At 28.9% G+C, this 19,869-nt stretch overlaps 1 protein-coding gene across 8 annotated transcripts in view; it reads right to left on the bottom strand.

The window, feature by feature from the left end:
• The window catches only part of LOC106686805 (proton-coupled amino acid transporter-like protein pathetic), a 125,536-nt gene that overhangs the window by 4,011 nt on the left and 101,656 nt on the right, over window positions 1–19,869 (bottom strand). For 7 of the 8 annotated variants that reach the window (XM_014430334.3, XM_014430332.3, XM_014430335.3 and 4 more), the window contains 8 exons: window positions 14,923–15,008; window positions 11,819–11,959; window positions 10,498–10,648; window positions 5,419–5,540; window positions 4,916–5,000; window positions 2,810–3,088; window positions 1,613–1,788; window positions 217–383 (listed from right to left, as the gene is read on the bottom strand). In XM_014430334.3, coding sequence (XP_014285820.1) covers window positions 217–383; window positions 1,613–1,788; window positions 2,810–3,088; window positions 4,916–5,000; window positions 5,419–5,540; window positions 10,498–10,648; window positions 11,819–11,959; window positions 14,923–15,008 — 1,207 coding nt within the window. Of the gene's footprint in view, window positions 1–216; window positions 384–1,612; window positions 1,789–2,809; window positions 3,089–4,915; window positions 5,001–5,418; window positions 5,541–10,497; window positions 10,649–11,818; window positions 11,960–14,922; window positions 15,009–18,914; window positions 18,977–19,869 lie in introns of those variants that run through there. The other variant, XM_014430336.3, reaches the window with a different exon arrangement.

The following is a 19,869-nucleotide window of genomic DNA, read 5'->3' as shown; positions in this document are numbered from 1 at the left end:
TATTGAATTTATAGATTAGTCATTCCTATTCATATATATATATATACATTAGACTTATATTGTAATAATTTTTTTTCTTAATATGTTAATAGAAAAAGTATTAATAGTAAATAGAAAATATTCTTCAATAATTGATTGATGAAATTAAACAACTTCTTCTTTCATTACTTTTGAACATTTCAAAACAACTTTATGTGAAATCATAATAATACATACTTGTACCACAAACTAGAAGTACCCTGATTGAGCTTTCCACAAGGAGGGGGCGAGATGTGAACCTGTGTTTCAATGCCTTCCAGATGATTTCCATTGGAACATAAAATTGAAGGGCATAAGTCAGAAAAATAGCAATCGCTATCATGATGTTTACAGACTGAGCCAATCTACAAAGACAAAAAAAAAAGTTATCTTCATCTTTTTTAAAAATAATATGTCACAGAAACCAACATATACATGTTTTTTTCATTTTAAATTATGTATTCTATTATTTATAAATAGAATGGAAATATAACCACTTAATAGACACATTTTGTTTTTAATATTTATTTAAATAAAAAACATCAGAACTATAGTCATTATTGAAAATGAGAACTACTAAACCAGATATTCAAATCCTAAATATTTTTCTTCAATCAATGAGCTACACTATAATTTAATTTTAGGTTATTATGTAACTAGTACTCCTGATCATAGCTTTGTCCCCTTTCATAGATAAATAGCAAACATTTTCAGGTGATCATCTTTGGCATTTAAAAATACATTGCTAGAGAAAAAATTAATTTATAGTACCTGTGAATAAGTTATTCAGGTTTTGTCTCACATTGGAATACAAATAATTTAGTTAGGATTTACAGTTTTTCCCTATTTTGAAAAGTCATAGGTTTATGCATAATAATTCTGGCAACCTAATAAAGCTTGATAAATTTGGACCTATTAACTGAAAAAGTTAACGTAGTGAAACTGCTTCCATGTGTCTGAACTTCCACTGATTATTGTTTTCTTGATAGATACTTTGATGAGACTAGAGAAATTTGGCTTCAAGTGGATTCGAGCAGATATGCTTTAGGTGCAGTGCTGTTGCAGGATATGGATCAAGAACATTGAATAAGACAGAGAAAAGTTATGCCCAGATCGAAAAGGAAACCCTTGTTCCTCTATTGAATTTATCTATCTAAAGCTTCTAATAGCACTATAATTTCTTCTTTGTCTTCCAACTGTAACTCAATAGAATCATCAATAGAATGCCCTCTTTCCCAATAACTGTCAAGAAAACAACTGATATACGTCTATTTGATTCTTCTTCCAAACCAGTCCCTATTTTTTAGTTACACCACATGTATTAAAACATTTTCCAACTCTTAGGCAGTCCAGAGCCTGCTTCTAAACAACCCAAGATGGGTAAAATTAAATGTGATTAAAATTTGGTCAAGATCGATTTTGTAGTATTCACGGTAAACTGTTATAAACAAAAAACAGGACTTTATTTTATATGAGAGTGAAATTCATTTATTTAATTGCTTTTATATAACTTTATAATTAACATGATTATAATTTCAATAACTAAATTTAATATGCAATTATATAATTTAAGCCATGAAGAAATTATACTCACAATTCCTTGGGCAAGTTCAATGTTACACTATCCATGGTGGCATCTCCATACTTCAGGTATCCAAAGAAACCAACACTAGCATATAGTGAGACAACGAAGAACATCCCAGTATTCAAAACACCAGGGCAGCCAATGAAATGTGTGGGGGTTTTCATATTGTTCTCAAGAGGCATAACCTGAGAACAGATTAATGCTGCAAAGCTCAAATTAACTATATAGTCCAAATCGAACACAAACCAAAAATTGCAATTTTGTTATTTGGAATAAAATTTAAAATAGATAATTTATCATTCTTTATTAAAGAAATTTAGAAAAACAAAAAATAAGTGTTCCATTTGAAATCTTTAAATCTTAATATTGTACCTTTTAATGTCCACATTTTATAATCAATAGACAAACAACTAAATTATATAAATCAGGATGATATTCTGCCTATTAAATTGATGTTTTTATGCTAGATAAAATAAAACATAATTACATATAAATTAATAAATTGTAAATAGATTTTTCATTTTCATTGAACTATGAAGAACAAAATACTTCATTAATTAAATTATTCACTAATAATATAAAGTTATAAATTGTACATATTTACTTTTTTTAACCGGATGAGCAATTTTATTTAAGTAATTCTTCATTAACATTTTTGTTGCTTATGTTTGTGTTAGCTATTCATACTAAGGGGAATGAATATAGTGATCAACACTAGAGATGGTTAAATGTTCTTTTTTTTTGGCCAAGACCAAGACAAGATGGTTAAATGTTAAATGCAATAGACTAATTAATACTTCCTGGGTATCACCAATGAGACTACATAGCAATCACAAATGAGACTACAACATGCTGGTTGGCTAAGGAAGTTCTCATTAAATGATGGAAAGTTAACTATTTTGTATAGAAGAACAGCGGGTAATAACAGTTAAAATTCAAATAAAAAATTGAATAATTCTGAAATTGTAAAATAAATTTATGATGAACAAGAAATTAGAAAAAAGTTTTTATATAGAAGTTTAAAAATAGTTAAATTGGGGTCAAGTGAACCAAGCAGATTTTGATTTTGCTAAGAGTTATTTACAGATAAAGCTCCTCAGTGGTATCAGCAAAAAACACTTGGTTTGCACAGTTTTATTATTATAACTGTTATTATTGTTAGGATAAACATTTGTAATTTTAAAGATATTCTGTAGTGAAACTCACCACCCCAACACCTTCCAGAGCGAAGATAGCTGTACCGAAGAAGATAGGCAATGTTTCAAAGGATGAAAAGGATGGGCGATCACCTACCGCAGGAAGTCCATCACGGAAGACATAGAAAAATGTAATGACCATACCAACTGCCATGAGGATGTTAGCAACCATAGAGAATGGGGCAAGATACTTTAGATTTCTGATTAGATTGACAACAATAAGTAAAGGCAGTAGAGACAGCATGTAGAATCGAAGATCTATATTATGTTCAAATACTACATCACCAACCTGATAACAAATAAAAAACAATATTTTTACCAACATATATTAACTGAATGTTTATATATACATGTAGCTTTGGCAATAATTTTTACAGGGCTGCTCAATTATGTGGTCAATAAAAGCATTTGTGAAGTTTTTTCATTTTAATTTCATGAATAACAAGTAATTTAAAATATATAATTTTATGTAATTTCCTATTTATCTATAAACTTTATATATATATAACTGATGTTCCACAATTCAAGTAAATTGATTTTGTGAGGTGTGGTGTAAGGGAAGTGGTTAGTGGGGAGAGGGAAGAGGGGAGGAGCAATGCTGGTCAATTCAAGCAGGATAATTTTTAAATTGTAATAGGAGAGTAGGAGAGTACAGTAGCTCAACAATCATAGTAGTATAGGTCCGATTTAAAGTGTCTACGTCTTTAAGGATAGGTCTCCTGAAAGCGTTCTACTCTCCTATTACAATATGAAAAAATTTCCTGGTAGAAAGGACTTACAGAAATGGCTGCTAATTATTGTTATTATTATGATGGAAATAATATTTTCTTCCTTACGCTATAAGAGAGAACGGTTAAAGCAGTATTTACAAGATATATTTTAATATTAAATCAAATGTTTACATTTCTTATTTTAGCTATCACAAGCCTGTCACATCAACATTTACTAATAATACGAATGATAATGTAAACTATAATTTCATGAATGGATAGTATAATAGTTATAATTAAATAAGAAAAGAAAATAATTAAAAAATGTATAGTATTTTTGTAAAATAAATATCATTATTAATAAAATTGTAAAATATTATTTCATTTTCAAATGGTTTACTTCTGTCAGCCAGTCCCAAGACTGCCTTCATTTTTGTTTTAATATTAGTTTCCCCCCTTTTTTTAAATCTAAATTACTCTTTCTATTTTTTTAATTAAGAAAAAAGAAATGATAAACCTGTAAGGTTTGATTTTGTTTTGTAAAAAAGATATGTTGATACCAGAATTTAAATGAAAAACAACGAAAAGTTTAATAACAATATAAAGTTCATGTGATTGGTAAATAAGAGTTGGAAAATAACGTAGAGCAGCTACATCTTTAGGATTGATAGATTATGAGCCAAGGATAGTGACAGCTTACAACAGTTTAAGACTTTTCAATAATAAACATTCAGTCCAAGCTTGGTAAGAAGGTAAGTCAGGGCAAGTGCAGACTAGAATTTTAAAAAGTTTGATACGGCAGGCTACATACTATTTAACTTTAAAAATATATTTGAAACTCTGCCAGTAAATATGTCAAGCTATTCTTGGAAAAACTTTGAAAATAATGATGAGGTTCATTTCATAAGAAGAAAAAATTGAAAATCCCTATGTAGGTTCAAGTGTGCACTTAACCAAAAGAAATGGAGTACGAGAGTAAACGAAATTCTTGTTTTATGAAAATTGAATAACTTTTTGGGCAAGAGCATGAACTCTGTTTCCCCTTAATATAATATCAGCAATATTTAAATTTTATCGAAATTTCATTAATTTAGGCATTTTTTCCCTTTAAAGTCAAGGGATTTAAAGGATATAACATTACACAAGTTAGATGATTAATAAAACTGGAGAGAAACATTTGTTTTCTATTATTTAAAACATAAAGGGTGAGTGCAGATCTTAGCTTAAACATTTACGATTTGAAAATATTGTTATTATCAATACTTGTAAGTCATAAATTAATTCTATATAACACCAAATTATGGTAAAAATAAATGGAAAACAAACTCTACTTTTGACCAAAAATAACAACAAACTCATGAAAATTACAATATTTATTCTTTGTATAAAATACTTCAGGAGCTCACCATTTTAGCATTCTTGGCAACAAATGAGATGTATACACAGCAGCATCCAAGTAGATCAATTACAAGGAAAGAATTAATGATTGCTCTACAAAAAAAAAATGTTATGATTAGTCAAAAATTATTTATAATTGCTTCAGTCTTGGAAAATAAATCTGAAATACAGGTTTATCTTAAACCAAGTGGGAACCCAAAAAAATTTAAAGTATGAGACCTCCAGATTAGAGAATGTATTTTCTGAAGAATTTCTAAATTACCAACATACATAAACAACATATAGTTAAATTCATTATTTGAAGAGTAACTAACATTGAAAAAATAAGTTAAACATTTTCAAGAGGTTGATCATAGAGATTTAAAAAAAAAACATGAGCCATTCTTGGCAAATTTACTTCATGAAGAGATAATCAGCAAAGTTTTGTAAACAAAATAAAATGTACTAAAACAAAGAATTTTGAAATAGTTGAAATGAAGATAAAGCACTTTTTAAACAATGTTTAAAATACCTGGCAAGAGTGGAGAACTGTCTAACAGATTTGGGTCCAGCCATAAAAGCAACTTCAGCAACATCAGCGAAACCTAGGGAAGGAACTTTCATTCGTCTGCAGAGGATGTGGGAACATTTCACCTAAAAATGGGGTTCGCGCGCATAAGTGAAATATTTTAATGTTTTTGAATTGTTAAACTAGACTTACCAGCTAGCAGATACCAGCTGCTCAGGCCTCCTCCCACTCGCAAGTCGCAAGCGATCTCTTAAACTCAACTTTGCTGTAAGCTCGCTAATTTTCATATTTTGAAAAGGTAATTTTTAATTATGAGAAGGAAGATGGTGTTCAGAGCAAAAGCAAAGAGAGAAAGAGAAAAAGAGAAGAATTAAAAATAAAAACAACTAATTTAAATGAATAATTGAAAATTCAACTTAATTCAGGAAAAATACCTTTTTTTACCTCTTGTTTAAAAGGGCTATCATTTCGTTCAATCTTGTGATAGCTCTATGGAGCAGGCTTTTATAAAATATACTGAATTTGTTCTATAAAAAGAGATTTAACAATTAAGTTGAATTATAATACTTTATACAGTTTCAGTTGCCTTAGATTGTCTTCAGGCGAAGATCAATTCAATATGAACTCGAAAGCAGATTAAATTATTATTTTGACCAATAATATAAAACAAATAAATATTATTTCAAAGCAAAATAAGAAGAAACAAAAAATATAAATAATGCTTTCTGTGGCCAAACTTAAGTTTAACATAGCTTAGTAGGAGAGGAAATAGTCATTATAATCACTCTATTAATAAACGTTTACAACAAATTGATGAAATCTTTGCATTGTACTGTCACATTGAATTGAGCAGGCAGACACACATTACTTATATTACGTAGGTTATTTGTTATTGTCATGCTTATATGAATGAACACTTCATATGAATACTTTCATCAGTAAAGTCTTTCAGTAGCTAAGATCAGTAAGAATGATTTGGGTCAATTGCACCATAGTAAAAAAAAATTAATAAATAATAATTACATTTTAAGAAAGGCAATTACAGAAACATACATTTCAGAACAGATTTCTCACATAAAAACTGGATTAATAAAACAACAACAATGATTAATAAGAACAAACAGGAGAATATTTTCACCGACAAATAATGTAATGCTTATTTGGTTCACTCTGAGGGATGAATATTATGTATTTACCCTTGTGAAAAATTTATAAATGACCACTAGACATAAGAAAATAAAGTGTTATATAAAGCATGTATCCCTTTACTTTTTCCAGGAATTGAAATAAATAATAACTTCACATTGTAATTTAATTAATATTAAGCAAATTTAACATAACAAAGTTCTGAAACTGATGAAAAATATAAGTTTGTTTCTGAAAGCCTTTCTAAATACTAACATCATGTTGTTTAACTATAGATTTAAATGTTCCGTTTGGATTACAAATGCTACAAAAATAAAAAGTGATAACTGAAATATGCTTAGTGAAAGTTTTGTCCAAGTAAATAACAATAAATTCATTTATATGAAATATATGTACATTTTTCAAAATTTGAAACCTGCTATTTAAAACCAAAATGAGAAAACATCAAAGTCAAAACACATGTGATTGCTCTGAAATTTAATACATAACTCATAATGGTATACAGGTATTGTTTGGTCAACTAAAGGGAAAGAAATTTTGAGATAACATAGAAGAGGAAGTGATTGAAAGAAAAAAGATTTTTTTGTTTAATTTTGGGAATTTAAAATTTACAATAATTACAGGAACAACCGGATCTGCAATAAAAATCAAACAATTAATCATTAAATTTATAACAAAAAAAGAAGTAAAAACTGGTAAATAAAAAAAATAAATATATAAACTCGTTGCGAAGCTGACAGTTCAATTTTCAGCATCTCCTGTTTGCAATATCTTGGAGAGTATTTCCCTGGAGAGTTTTTCCTACTGTGAACTTAAGTGATTAATCACAAGTAAAACATGATTTGAGATTTCATTCATATACAAAAATACATAGTGATTCTTGTATATTTAATTCTTTTTTGAGAAAAAAAACTATTAATCAATTCAATTTGGGTTTTAGATCATTATTTATGAATGAAAACCACATAAAAAAAATTAATTAACTCTTGTTTAGTGAATAGTGAATGCTCATGAATTTCTACTGTAAAATGAGTAAAAAAAAACCTTTATATTTATTTTTTATTGATTACTATAACAATAAAAATGATATACTATCTATCAAACTAAGATTATCTGACACTCGATATGTTTCCAATAAACCAGTATGGCTACCAATGGAGGAAAAATTGCATATCATCACAACATTTTTATTGTATTACAAACATTTTTATTTTCAAAGTCGGTTGTAAGTGAAATATATTTTAATAATCCCGAGCAAATGTACACTATTGGACAGATCAATAAATTATGAATGGATTTTATAACAAAACTATTCACTAAGATATTATGTAGTTTAAAAACAATGGTTTAACTATTATAGTGGTTAAAATTATGTGTTTTTTTTTTAAATTACTAATTAAGGATAATAAATAAAATGAAATAAACAAGGAAAACAAACTTCTAGACATAAATTTGGATTAATCTGAATTTCAAAAATAGATTCATAAAATAATTATATTGATAATTTTCAATGAAATAGTTAAACTTTCCTTACAGTAAAATATTGAAATTTTAATGATTTCTGAGTTTTAGGTTCATTTAGATTTTTTTTCAAATCTAAATTTTCTATAAATCCTTGCAAGATTTTGAATAAATTGTTGAGGTATATCTTCTCTTACAATAACTTCTAATTCTTGAGAGAATTTTTGTAAAGTAGGTAGTATTGTTATTGGTCAAGAAAACCTTAGATGGGTACGGGTTTAAGTAAGGGTTTGAGTGTGAACAATATGATAACCCCTCTAAACAATGGATACATACATTTTCTAGGTATAGAGATTTTGTTACCTCTCTTTTGTTACCCTAGGTAATCAAGGTCAGGCAACTAATAATCTAATTTCATAAGATAAGATTACCAGAAACTATCAATGTTTTAAATATTGTTTCAATAATTTCTCTCTCATCATTTTTTAATGAAATGGAAACTGTATGAAGCAAATGATGTTTTTGAGGAAGCGGAAGGAGGCAGATTCAAAAAGAATCAATTATGTCTGAATTGACAATCAAGACATACTATTTTTTTTCCTTTTTTATAATGAAAGGTACTGGTGAAATAATATTCAGATTCTTAATAAAAGTTTGATTTTATTGAAAAATAGTATAACTCACTTCAGAAAAGTCCTACATAAACTATATGTTAACTACATAGAAACCCTGTGTATATATTACATCTTAAATAAATGTTTAAATAATTCTTAAAGGTGCAACTGTCCCTGGACTTTGATATTTAAGTACATGTACGTATTATATGTTGTTTGATTATTGAATTGGTCAACATTCCACTTTTTTATTCATTAGACGAAAATTTCTTTAATTTCTCCAAACTTCGTAGAATGTTCTGATGTATAACACTTTTATGGTCGTTATTACAGCAAAAAAATCAATAAATAAAAAAAATGATATTATTTGTTATTGTTAAACTAAATAAGTATAAAAAGCATTTTATGGATCACAAGAAGTAAGAAAAGTTCTGTAAAAATCCTACTGAAGTTGAAAAATGTTAATTTTAATAAATTTTGATTAAATGCTTACATCATTAATACTTGTTTTTACTAACAGTCCAAGTCACCTATTTATTATATTTTAATGAGTAACTTCCGATAGTAAAATTTATTATTTGAGTTTTGCTAATCTGTTCCGTTACATGACATCAAATTAACATTGTTCAATATCGTATGGATTAATAGACACAAGCTTTTGTTAAGAATGAACATTAATAAGTCAACAAGCAATGCAATGAGTAAATTTGATTCATGAATAAACAAACTTGGCATTGGAGACATCTGCTGGCTCCTGAATTGAAGTAAGATAAGGTCATTTAAAATATATTAACCAATTTAAATGTTACAATATTACCTATAATTACTTAACTAATTAATTCCTATCCAGTTTTTATAGGAATGGTATACATTTCTTTAATATATAGAGAAAACAGAAATGTTCAATTCTAATTTTATGCCAATGGCAAGCTACAAATTTGTTGGTATTGTTTTACAAAGAATGATACACTTACAAGATTAAAAAAACAAAACAAATTATATTATGCACAATAAAATGGTTGTGATATAAATATTACTGTTTAATATCAAAACATACAGTAATGTATGAAAAGAACTGTGAAATAAATATCAATTTCTTTTAAATTAAATTGATAATTTAAATAAATAAAAAAAAATAATCATATTTTTATTGACAATTGTGGTATATTAGCTGTCAAAAATAAAAATTGTTAATAAAACAAAAATAAAAACAGAAAAACTACATGGTATCAGTTGTATTTCACATAGGATGCCAACATGACAACACTCATCAATGTAATCAGAGAGGGTACATTTTAATCAAAAGAGTATTTATAAAATTCATTATATCTTTTAGTAAACACTTTGATTAGTTTAAGAAGTTTTTCAATTTTAGCCACATTTTCAATGTTGCTCGATTTAACTAATTTTTTTAATTTAAGTATCCTTCTTTTCCTGGATTATAGAATTAATAAGTATTTCTTATAATATTTATAATTTATATTAATGAATACTTTAGTAAGTATTTCAAAGATAAAATAAGACAGTCACTAATTCATGGTTTTGAGAGTGGATGGCCATGGAAGCCTTCACTTCTGCAATGCTATCGTCGCGTAGATGTCATACATTGTCCAATACTCGCTATAAGTGAATGTTTTAAAGGTAAGATAAGAAAGGCTACCCTAGAGTGGGGAGAATGGGTTTCACGCTGTTAATTCTCAGCTTAAAATATTTATACAGTTTAAAAGTGTATAATGGTCAAACAGGGAGTTTGCATTTTTATGCAAATACAAAAGAGGAACTTGATAAAAAAATTGGCACTCATTTTTAGTAAAGAAAACAGAAGAAGGTTCAAATAGAATTCTTATAATATGATGCTTACCAAAATATGGATACAGTATGTGCAGATTAAACCAATGACACAGGTAGCAATCAGACCAAAGAAGAGCCCAGAGTTTTTGAAAGCCAAGGGCATAGCAAGTATTCCAGTGCCCAAACTTCCCTTTAGAAGATGGATCAAGGTCTCTGCATCCCTATAAGTACATAACAAATCATTTGAAACATTTTCGTGAAAGAGCTATGTAGCTATGCCACAATTTTTAAGATAGTTAAAATTATATGTGAAATGCTCCATTTTTCTAAATAGTTTTTTATTATTTTCATTTGTTTAACACCACAATAACAACATATTACACAATAATATTACATAAAATGAATTATATAAAACATTAAATAAGAATTGAAAATTTTTTTGAACAAGCTCTATTGAAAAAATTACATCATTTGACTAATAAAATTAGCCTTTGAATTATTTTTTCAATTAACGTTACAATTATCAACTAATGTTAAGCTTACTGATTAACATACAGTAACTTAAGCCAAGATATCTTTTAAGTCCGATAAAATCTTTTTACTATTTCAATAAAACATAAACCAAAGTAACAGTCTAGAGACATTTCGAAAGAATTCTTGAAATAAAAAATATATATATATTTGTTAGTCTATAATATGTTGGTAGAGACAAGATGTCACTAGAACGATGCTTCCTTTTTTAAAAATATCAATAGCTTGAAAAACGTACTGTTGTTTTCGTGTCTACCAAGTATCGCGACGATATGACTAGTAATATTCGCTTTCAATAGATCTATTATTAAAGGAGATTAATTGAGCTTTGTATTTTTTAGAAAAAAGATATCTCGCGAGACATATATGTTTTGGTTAGATAATTTGCGTTATAACAGGTATTTATGACACAATTAAATATTCCTAACTAAAATTGATATCAAGATTTTCCATAAAGGAAGCTGAATATATACTTATTCAACAACATTAGTACATAATATTAAGCAAAGGAAGACCATTAACCGGAAATACTATGTAGACGACTTAAGAAACATTGAGATTCAAATGAAAGGTATGTTGCAGCCACTCTCTCTCTTCTTTTTTTTCTACAGCATTTTGTAACAGTTTTTATGTACCTATTTAATTCTAAGACTTGATAAGATTAAAATTATAACATAATTTATTTTCTTATACATCATGCCTGTGCTTAAACTAATATCGAATGAACACTCCATATTTTTAGAACTTTTGACCAAAGGATTAAATACATGCCAGTTCTATAAGTGCTTCTTTTTTCCTAATTATTAAATTAGTTGTTAGTAATTTTAATGAGGAAATGCACTAAACAATTAACAACTTACGTGGTCGGGTGCTCAAGCCTTCTGTGCTCAAAGGGGTTATACCCTCCAGCTTCCTGATCCGTGAGGGCTGTGCTGGATACGAGAGGCAGTGTCGAACCATTGGTCATCGATGTTGGGACATTGTTGGAGTGACATTTGTACCTAGAAGAAGTGAGAAGAGGCGTTATCTCATCACTCTCGTAAAGTTCCGACCACGAACTTAGACAACTGATAGAAGAAAGTGATTTGTTCATCCCGACCATTTTGCCTACAATGCCCCGACTGAGAGCGAAACCAACAGATAGTGACGGGCATGTTTGCTCCCAGTCAGGGAGATTGTTCCTCGTTGATAGGATATCGCATATTGGGGGATTTTATTCTCTTCTTCTAGTGTATTATTTAAACATAGTTAAGCAATGATGGTATATCTTCTACCGGATGGGTGTGTATTATAAAGAAAGATAGAGAACGTGAGAAACTGTGAAATAAGGACTATTTATCTCATTCATTTGTTTAGTTTATATTCCAAGCAACAAATAACATACAGAAGGTTTATCTATCTGTTAAAAAAAAAAAAGAATATGAACCATTTTTCAAAAACCATTTTTTTTTTTTTTAGGTCATAATGAAGAAGATTTTATTCACACATTTATGTTAAACAAAACACATAATGCACATGATATCAGACAGTAAAGGTTTGGAATATTTTAGATTCAATTTCTTCATTTTCTCTTTGAGACAGTTAATAACATTTTCATTGATCCAAATAAATATAGTTTGAGCCTACATAAAGGAGATTTGTGCTTTTACTTTCAGGTAATTATTTATGAAATATATAGTATTGCGATTGTTTAAAATTTTCAATCTTAGTTTTCAATGAAAGTACACGTTTTAACGTTCAAATAACCAAGTCTCGCAAAATAGTGTTGGAAGTGAGTGATGATGATTTAAGGGAAGAACAGGGAATATAAATTTGTTTACTTCAATTAAAATTTTCTGATAGGAGTCAATGGAGGATATGACCAGTTTATTCACATTACATTGAAATTTTGCTTATCACATCAGACCACGGGTCACTTCACACCGTTATCTATAAACATTGATAGTGAGTAAATCCAGTTTTACTGTAAAATATTTCAAACCAGGACCAAATTGCCGAAATTAGATGCACCTGAACCAAAAAGTCTAAAAACAAAAAATATATATCACGAGGAATATTAGAAGAGACAATTAGCTATTTTATAAATCGGCATGAAACCCTCCACTCCCGCCCTCCATGGCAGCCTTACTTATCTGACTTTTCAAACGGACAATTATAGCGAGTAGGTTGGTCGATGTACGACATGTCACAATCTCACAAGAGGAGATCATAACACAAAAATAAAGGCAATCCTTCCCTCTGTACAGACATTAATTTATATTAGCAGATATATTGTGATTCACTTAGATGAGACACTACCGTGAAAAATAAACTTTTATTGAAAGCAAAACTTTTACTTTCATTTCTGGAAGCAGCTTTTTATAGAACATATTGTTTTGCTTTCTATCGTGGTCTTAGAATTGATTGGAATGGATGTAAATTGTCAGGAAAAGACAGAGATGCCATAATAAAACACATTGGCATAAAGAACGATTCCATGGGGAAGCCAATAGTATTTCATATCGTTGAATTTGAGGGCAACATTTTCTGTTGTAACATCAACCAGGGTGACAGCCTGTCAGGGCTTAAAAATTCAACATTCAAATATGTTCGATGAAAATACCACCATGGGCGCACACTTTGTTCAACCTTCTCCGAAATAACTCTGCCATTATTAGAGTTTTGGGGCCCTGGAAATCAGTTACTAAAAACAGCTAATCACTTTATTAGGCTTTCAATCAAGTGATTTTTATTGGTGTTAACTGAATAATGCACTCAAAGCCGATAAAGAAGGGCATTTTCAATTTTTAAAATATTATTTCCATTATATGAATTAATATAAATTTTGTTATTTGAAAGCTTTTTAAAAAATTTATTTTATTTATATATTTTTAAAAAAAGTTAATTTTCACTATCAGATCAGCTATATACTCTAGGATAGTTTATGATATTAGAGCAGTTTCCGAGATTGAAGGTCAGTCAGAATGCATAAGCAAACATCACTATGGATTGCCTTATAATATTTTTAAACAAATTTCAAAAGAAATAATATGAAAAAACATTTCATTCTTTCTGAAGTGTATTTGTGATTTTTGATATGTTTAAGTTTATATTAGTAATTCAAGTCATTCAGTTAGTTTCACACGACGGTAGATTTCCAAGATCAAGAGGGAAAAAAACTGTCGGTACATCTTTGATGTTTCACTATTGAGGAGGCATTAGCAAGTCTAAGGTTCTAGGAAGCAATTGTAGTCTTTTAAGAAATTTTTACCTGGTGTGACCTTTTCGCACCATAATGGTTCGTTATATTTTACCTGGTTAAATCCTGATACGCCGACACGTTAGACTCCAACCCAAAATATTTAACTGTGCCATTTACTATTTCAGCTTCGTTTTTTTCTAATTTCAAAAAATATTAAGTTCTTGTAGGAAATAAACAATGTTTGTCTTCCAAACAAAACCTCGACTTTTTTTTCTGAACTCAATATTAGTTTTGAAATGAAACGTATTTAGATTTTCATGCCTTTATTTTTATATCTGCGTATATCCTATTATTTTCTTGTACTCAGCACTGAAGAAGCCATGCAAAATGGGGCGAAACGTTGATTACGAATAAATAGTTTATTTTTTCCTTTTTGTACCTTTCTTCTTCTTACGTAAGGCCAACTCTTAATCTTGCATTATGAAGTCTATTCCATAAATGGATTAACTAACCCTCTTTTTATGATTAAATTTTTCCATGGTTCACTTCTAATAGAGTATGTTTTAATCTTAATTTTTTTCTTCGACCGTTCACTCTCATTTCGTTCAATGAATCAAAATATGAGTTACTACCATTTAAAGGCCCGGACCAATTTACTAATAATCTACACAATTTTTTTTTTTTTACATGAGAATTAATGTAAAGTGTAGCAAGGACTGAACAAATCACAATCATAGCAAGAATTATGTACACAAAACAATGAAAATATTTAGTAATACTTACTTCACCAAGACTAGGTCACCCAACTCAGTTCGAGCAGTCCTTTTCTTGGGGTCATATTCTGTTATTATGGGCCGAGGGGTCCTACCCTGTAAATAATGATAAAATGATATTAAATATTGTTTTTATTATTTATAATATAATCATTTGAAAAGACGATATAAAAAACTTGTAACTGTCTTGCCATTAGGGTCAAAGAGGGTAAATAAATAAATATTTCGAAATCATTGGCATATCAATACGATGGTACTTTTGATAAACTAATATATATGAAAGTGAAAATAAACTCCATTCAAAAAATCTTGTATTTCCTGTTAATTCAAGATTATATTTTTCATAGTTCTTGATTATGTTAGTCATTCAGTAAATTAAAGACATTAAAAATTTTTTTAGTAGACTATTCATTAAATCTATTACAATCATAATCATAACTGACATTATTTTATATTAACACTAACTTTTATTTATTTATTTTTTTTATGTTCTTGCAATAAAACAATAGCCATTTCGTATTCTATAATGTTTAACCTTTTAATTCTAATGATGTTCTTTCCCACTATTTCTGCAATCGGAAATCATCTCACTTCCTGAACAAATAGTGATATCAAAAAGGAAGTGAGTACTATTGTTGGGTTATGGATAATTAGCGAAATACTAATTGAATTAAGTTCAAAAAGTTCAAGTTTAACTGTATTTATGTATCTATGTAAGTTAAATTTGGTATTTATCTGCAATAAAAATATTTTTTTTTTTGTTTTTTTTTTAGGAACAAAAGGAAATAACTAATTCGTCAAATATTTAAGGTTAGAAATCTCAGCTATGGCTAAAAATAATTGGATAAATAATTATGGCTGGCTGCAGGCCTGATTTATATTAGTACAATTTTTTAATTAGTTAAAATATAAAACCATAAAAGTCGATTAATTTTTTTAGTAAGTGATAACATTACTACAGTGACGTTAAACATTTCGTGTTCCTCAGGATGGCACCCCTGGGAGATTGGGAAAGACTCAAAAGAGCTTAGAGGGAAAGATGAGAATTTTACGGTCCAATCGGTGGTTGTAAAAAATAATCCAAGATTTTCTGGAATTTTTTTTCTTCCCCTGAGGTTTTCTGTTAAATATCATGCATTTTATTTCTAGATTAATTTTTCTCGAAGAATGAAGAGTATGTTTAGTATATGTTAATTAAATATGTTTAGTAATAAACTAATTCAAATTCTATTCGTGGTCAAGAAGAATCGGTTTGTAATTATTAACTCTTTCTTGGTCGAAATTCTAAAAAATGTGACAGATAAATTGTCACCAAAAAGTGGAGAAACTTTGATCCAGTAAACCTGTCATTTGTGGCTCTACGTCTCAAAATGTTTTATATATTTTCTAATTATTTTTACTTTTCAACATCATAAAAATAATTAAAAACGTATAGTGAACTAACAGTTACCTGCTGGCTGAGCCTGGTCAGTCAATATCTCATGATATGAAGGCATGGAAGTTAAGACGGGCGGGCATGTGGCTCGAAGCAATTCATCAGGACTCTTCTACACAATAATAAATGCCTGCATAGTTGACAAGAGACCACGTGGGAGGCCAGATTGATAGATAGGATCAACTAACAGGCGAAGGAGTTGCATAAAACAAACTGGGAAGCATTAGCCCAACATAGGCGGGTGTGGAGAAGGCTGTTCGAAGTCTGGTTCGAACGGCTAAAGATCTATAAGGTCTTTAGAGCCAACCGAAAAAAATATATACTTAATTGGGATTTATCTTTCTCTAGATTTATATTGAATAAAAATTTCTCTTTCAAGCTTAGAAAAATTTCAGGGCTGAACCATTTCATCGAAAACACTATTGTTAAGGTTTACCATGTTAATAAGAAAATATTTGTTGGTGACATACGTAGAAAAACACGCATTAGTTAAATAAAAAATGAAATATTGCCTAAGAATGGCAAATACGAAAATACACATTGTATAACATTAAAAACATAGCGAGACACAAAAGAAATTTGATTTACATAAGTACTTAAATATAAATCATTTCAATTAAAAGGCATTGTATTTTTTTAAGTCTTTGATGTTTTTTTTTCAGAACCACTCAGTTTATTTGTCGTGTAAGATATAGCAAGCTGTGTTCTTTTTCGGCCATTGGAGTTCTATATTGCAAGTTATGTTGTTTGTTCCAGTAAATATATCTTTACTATTAAAATGAACGAAATTAGCGAAATGAATATATCTAAATAATCTGGAATAACACTATAAGCTGCTATAGCCAAGAAAATTATTTTTCAAACTAAAAAAAAAATTTGTAGTCATTGCTTTCTTTAAACCCATGACATCTTAATAAATATTAACCGTCGGTATAGCTTTCAATAAACCTACATCAAGATTATTCGAATACTTCTTCTACAATAAAATAATAATTTTTTACAAATGCTACTATTTTTTAGTATTTTACAAAATAAACAACCATAAAAATTGCTTTGATGGCAGCTTTTTTTCAAATGAAGTTAAAGAAATTGAAAACATAGTTGGATATCAACTAAGGCAGCATTCAATAAGCTATAGTTTTCAAGAATTTGACCTAATATTTGTAGTGAAAATTTGTTGTTGTTTTTTTTAAACTTTTTTTTCTTATTAGATATTTCTCATACATCTCCTAATATTATTAATTGTCATTCTCACCTTGACCCAATCTCATCAGTCACTAAATGCTGAACGTCCGGGAAGAGAGCGACCGCCGAGTGTCTCAAGTATCATAATTAAATAAACTGTAATACATTTACAGGAATTCAAAAAAGGGTCCTCTTTTTTAGTTTCTATTTAAATGCTTAATATAAAAATGTAGAATTTAAAATAAATGATTAGTAGTATGTCCTGAACATGTAGTATCCACATCGAAACGTTGATTGCACTGTAAAAATGTATGTTCAGCATAGATTCTTCACTATTTCAGACAGAAAGGTAGATACATAATTACCTATACTTTAAGATTTAAGAATAAATTTTATTATTTTGTTTTAATAATTCTGATTTGTGGTTTAAGAATTAAATCTATGGGAAGAGCCGTACAGTAATACCCAATACCTATTGAAATTTGGGACAAATCGGACTAGACGTTTTCGTAATATAGGTGTGGTGAGAAAAATATGTTAACTCAAGCATAAGCGAAAGTAGAAAACGGGATCTAATAAAATTGACGTTGGACCAACTAGGTACTAACCAAATCCTATACTAACCACACAAATCCTGAAAATTTCAACAACATCGGATTAAACCCGAACAAAAATTTTACAAAAATCATAGTTTGTAATGCTTTACAAAAATTAAGTATTTGAAGATCTTCTTTTCATTATTATATATTCAATAAATATTCTTCCTATAATAGGAATAATAAATGAAAAACTTTTCACAGGTCACATAGAAAACTATAACGTCACAGTTATGCACTTATCAAGCCACGGCCACACCCTAAAGCTTAGTAAACCGCATAGGGCTGAAAAAAAGCTGAATGAGGGACCTCATTGACTTTTTACAAAGCCTAATTACAGGCTTTAAGGTAACTGGATATATTTCGCGCGTAGTATTTTATTTTATATATTCTATACCAAATCAGTCACTGATTGTCTAAGTATTGACATACAAGACTAATTAGATAAATTAACAGAAAAAAATGGAACAAAAAATCTAGAAATTGATTTAACTTAAACCAATTAAAATTTTTTTGATGACTAGCAGAAAGAAAAGGATTTTACGTCTGAACACGGTTTTTAAAATGTGATTTGTTACCAAATGAACTTCAAAATGAGTTTGAAAAGAAAAGAAATAGATTTGCTTACGATTGTCGTCTGTCAAACAGTTGATTTCAAGATTCATATCCATGAGAAAATAATTCTTATCACATGCAAGTTGCAACGAGTGATTTTTATTGCCTAGAAACGTGGACTCCCTGAAATCACAATGTTTATTTCATGTGCAAATATTGAGTTTTACCTACTCCAACATATGGGCTTCGCATGGTCGTCAATCTTCATTGTCAACTGAAATTTGTTGAAGAAGCCTCCTTACCTTTAAAAACAATTCTTATCTGGAAAAGTAATCCCAAACTAAATTTTTTCTAAGATTAAAACATGATAACTGTACAAATTAAATTAATTAGTCTAGAATGATGAACTGATAACTCGAGATTGCGGGAAATTAATTTGTTTGAATCCCCAGGACGTGTTCGAAAAATTTGTCAAGTACGAACCAGTAATATTAATTCATAAAATTATTTATGTATTTTGTTATAATAATAATGGGTTTTTGTTGTCCTTAGGTTTGTTTGTTTGTTTTTGTTTAGTGGCGCCAAATTTCATTGGTCATCAACTCCATTCATATCTTTATTTAATTTTGCTTATATTCGTTTAATTTGATTTATTTCTTAATTTGATTATTTATTATTTTATTTATTTATTTTATTATTATTGTTTGTTTTTTTTCTTCCGTTCAATGTTATATTTTTTCCAGTAAATGTTGTGATTTTAGAAACTGAAACACTAATTCTATTGTTTTTCATCGTCTCCGAGGGTTTTTGAAATATCTGGGTTTAATCCTAACCTATTGAGGTGTGGTGTGAAATATGGGCATTGTTGGAAAATATGGCTTATTGGCAGATTATTGTTTCAATACTGGCAGTTCGGAGGCGTTTCTTTTAAAATAAGATAGGAGTGGGTGAGCCTCGTGGGACCTATTCTCAGCCATGTCAATACAACCTCCTCTCTACGGCATGTGCGACTGGAGGTACCCCAGGGCTTGACATCCTTTTTAATAATTTTTAATTTACCCATTGGGCATTCATTTCACAAAGAATGCCATTATCTATCTATCTATCTATCTATCTATCTATCTATCTATCTATCTATCTATCTATCTATCTATCTATCTATCTATCTATCTATCTATCTATCTAT

Source organism: Halyomorpha halys, unplaced genomic scaffold (genome assembly GCF_000696795.3).
Source record: "Halyomorpha halys isolate HHAL.00 unplaced genomic scaffold, Hhal_1.1 Scaffold878.1, whole genome shotgun sequence".
In the NCBI taxonomy this organism is placed as follows: domain Eukaryota; kingdom Metazoa; phylum Arthropoda; class Insecta; order Hemiptera; family Pentatomidae; genus Halyomorpha; species Halyomorpha halys.
This window is presented reverse-complemented; position numbering and strand designations above follow the sequence as displayed.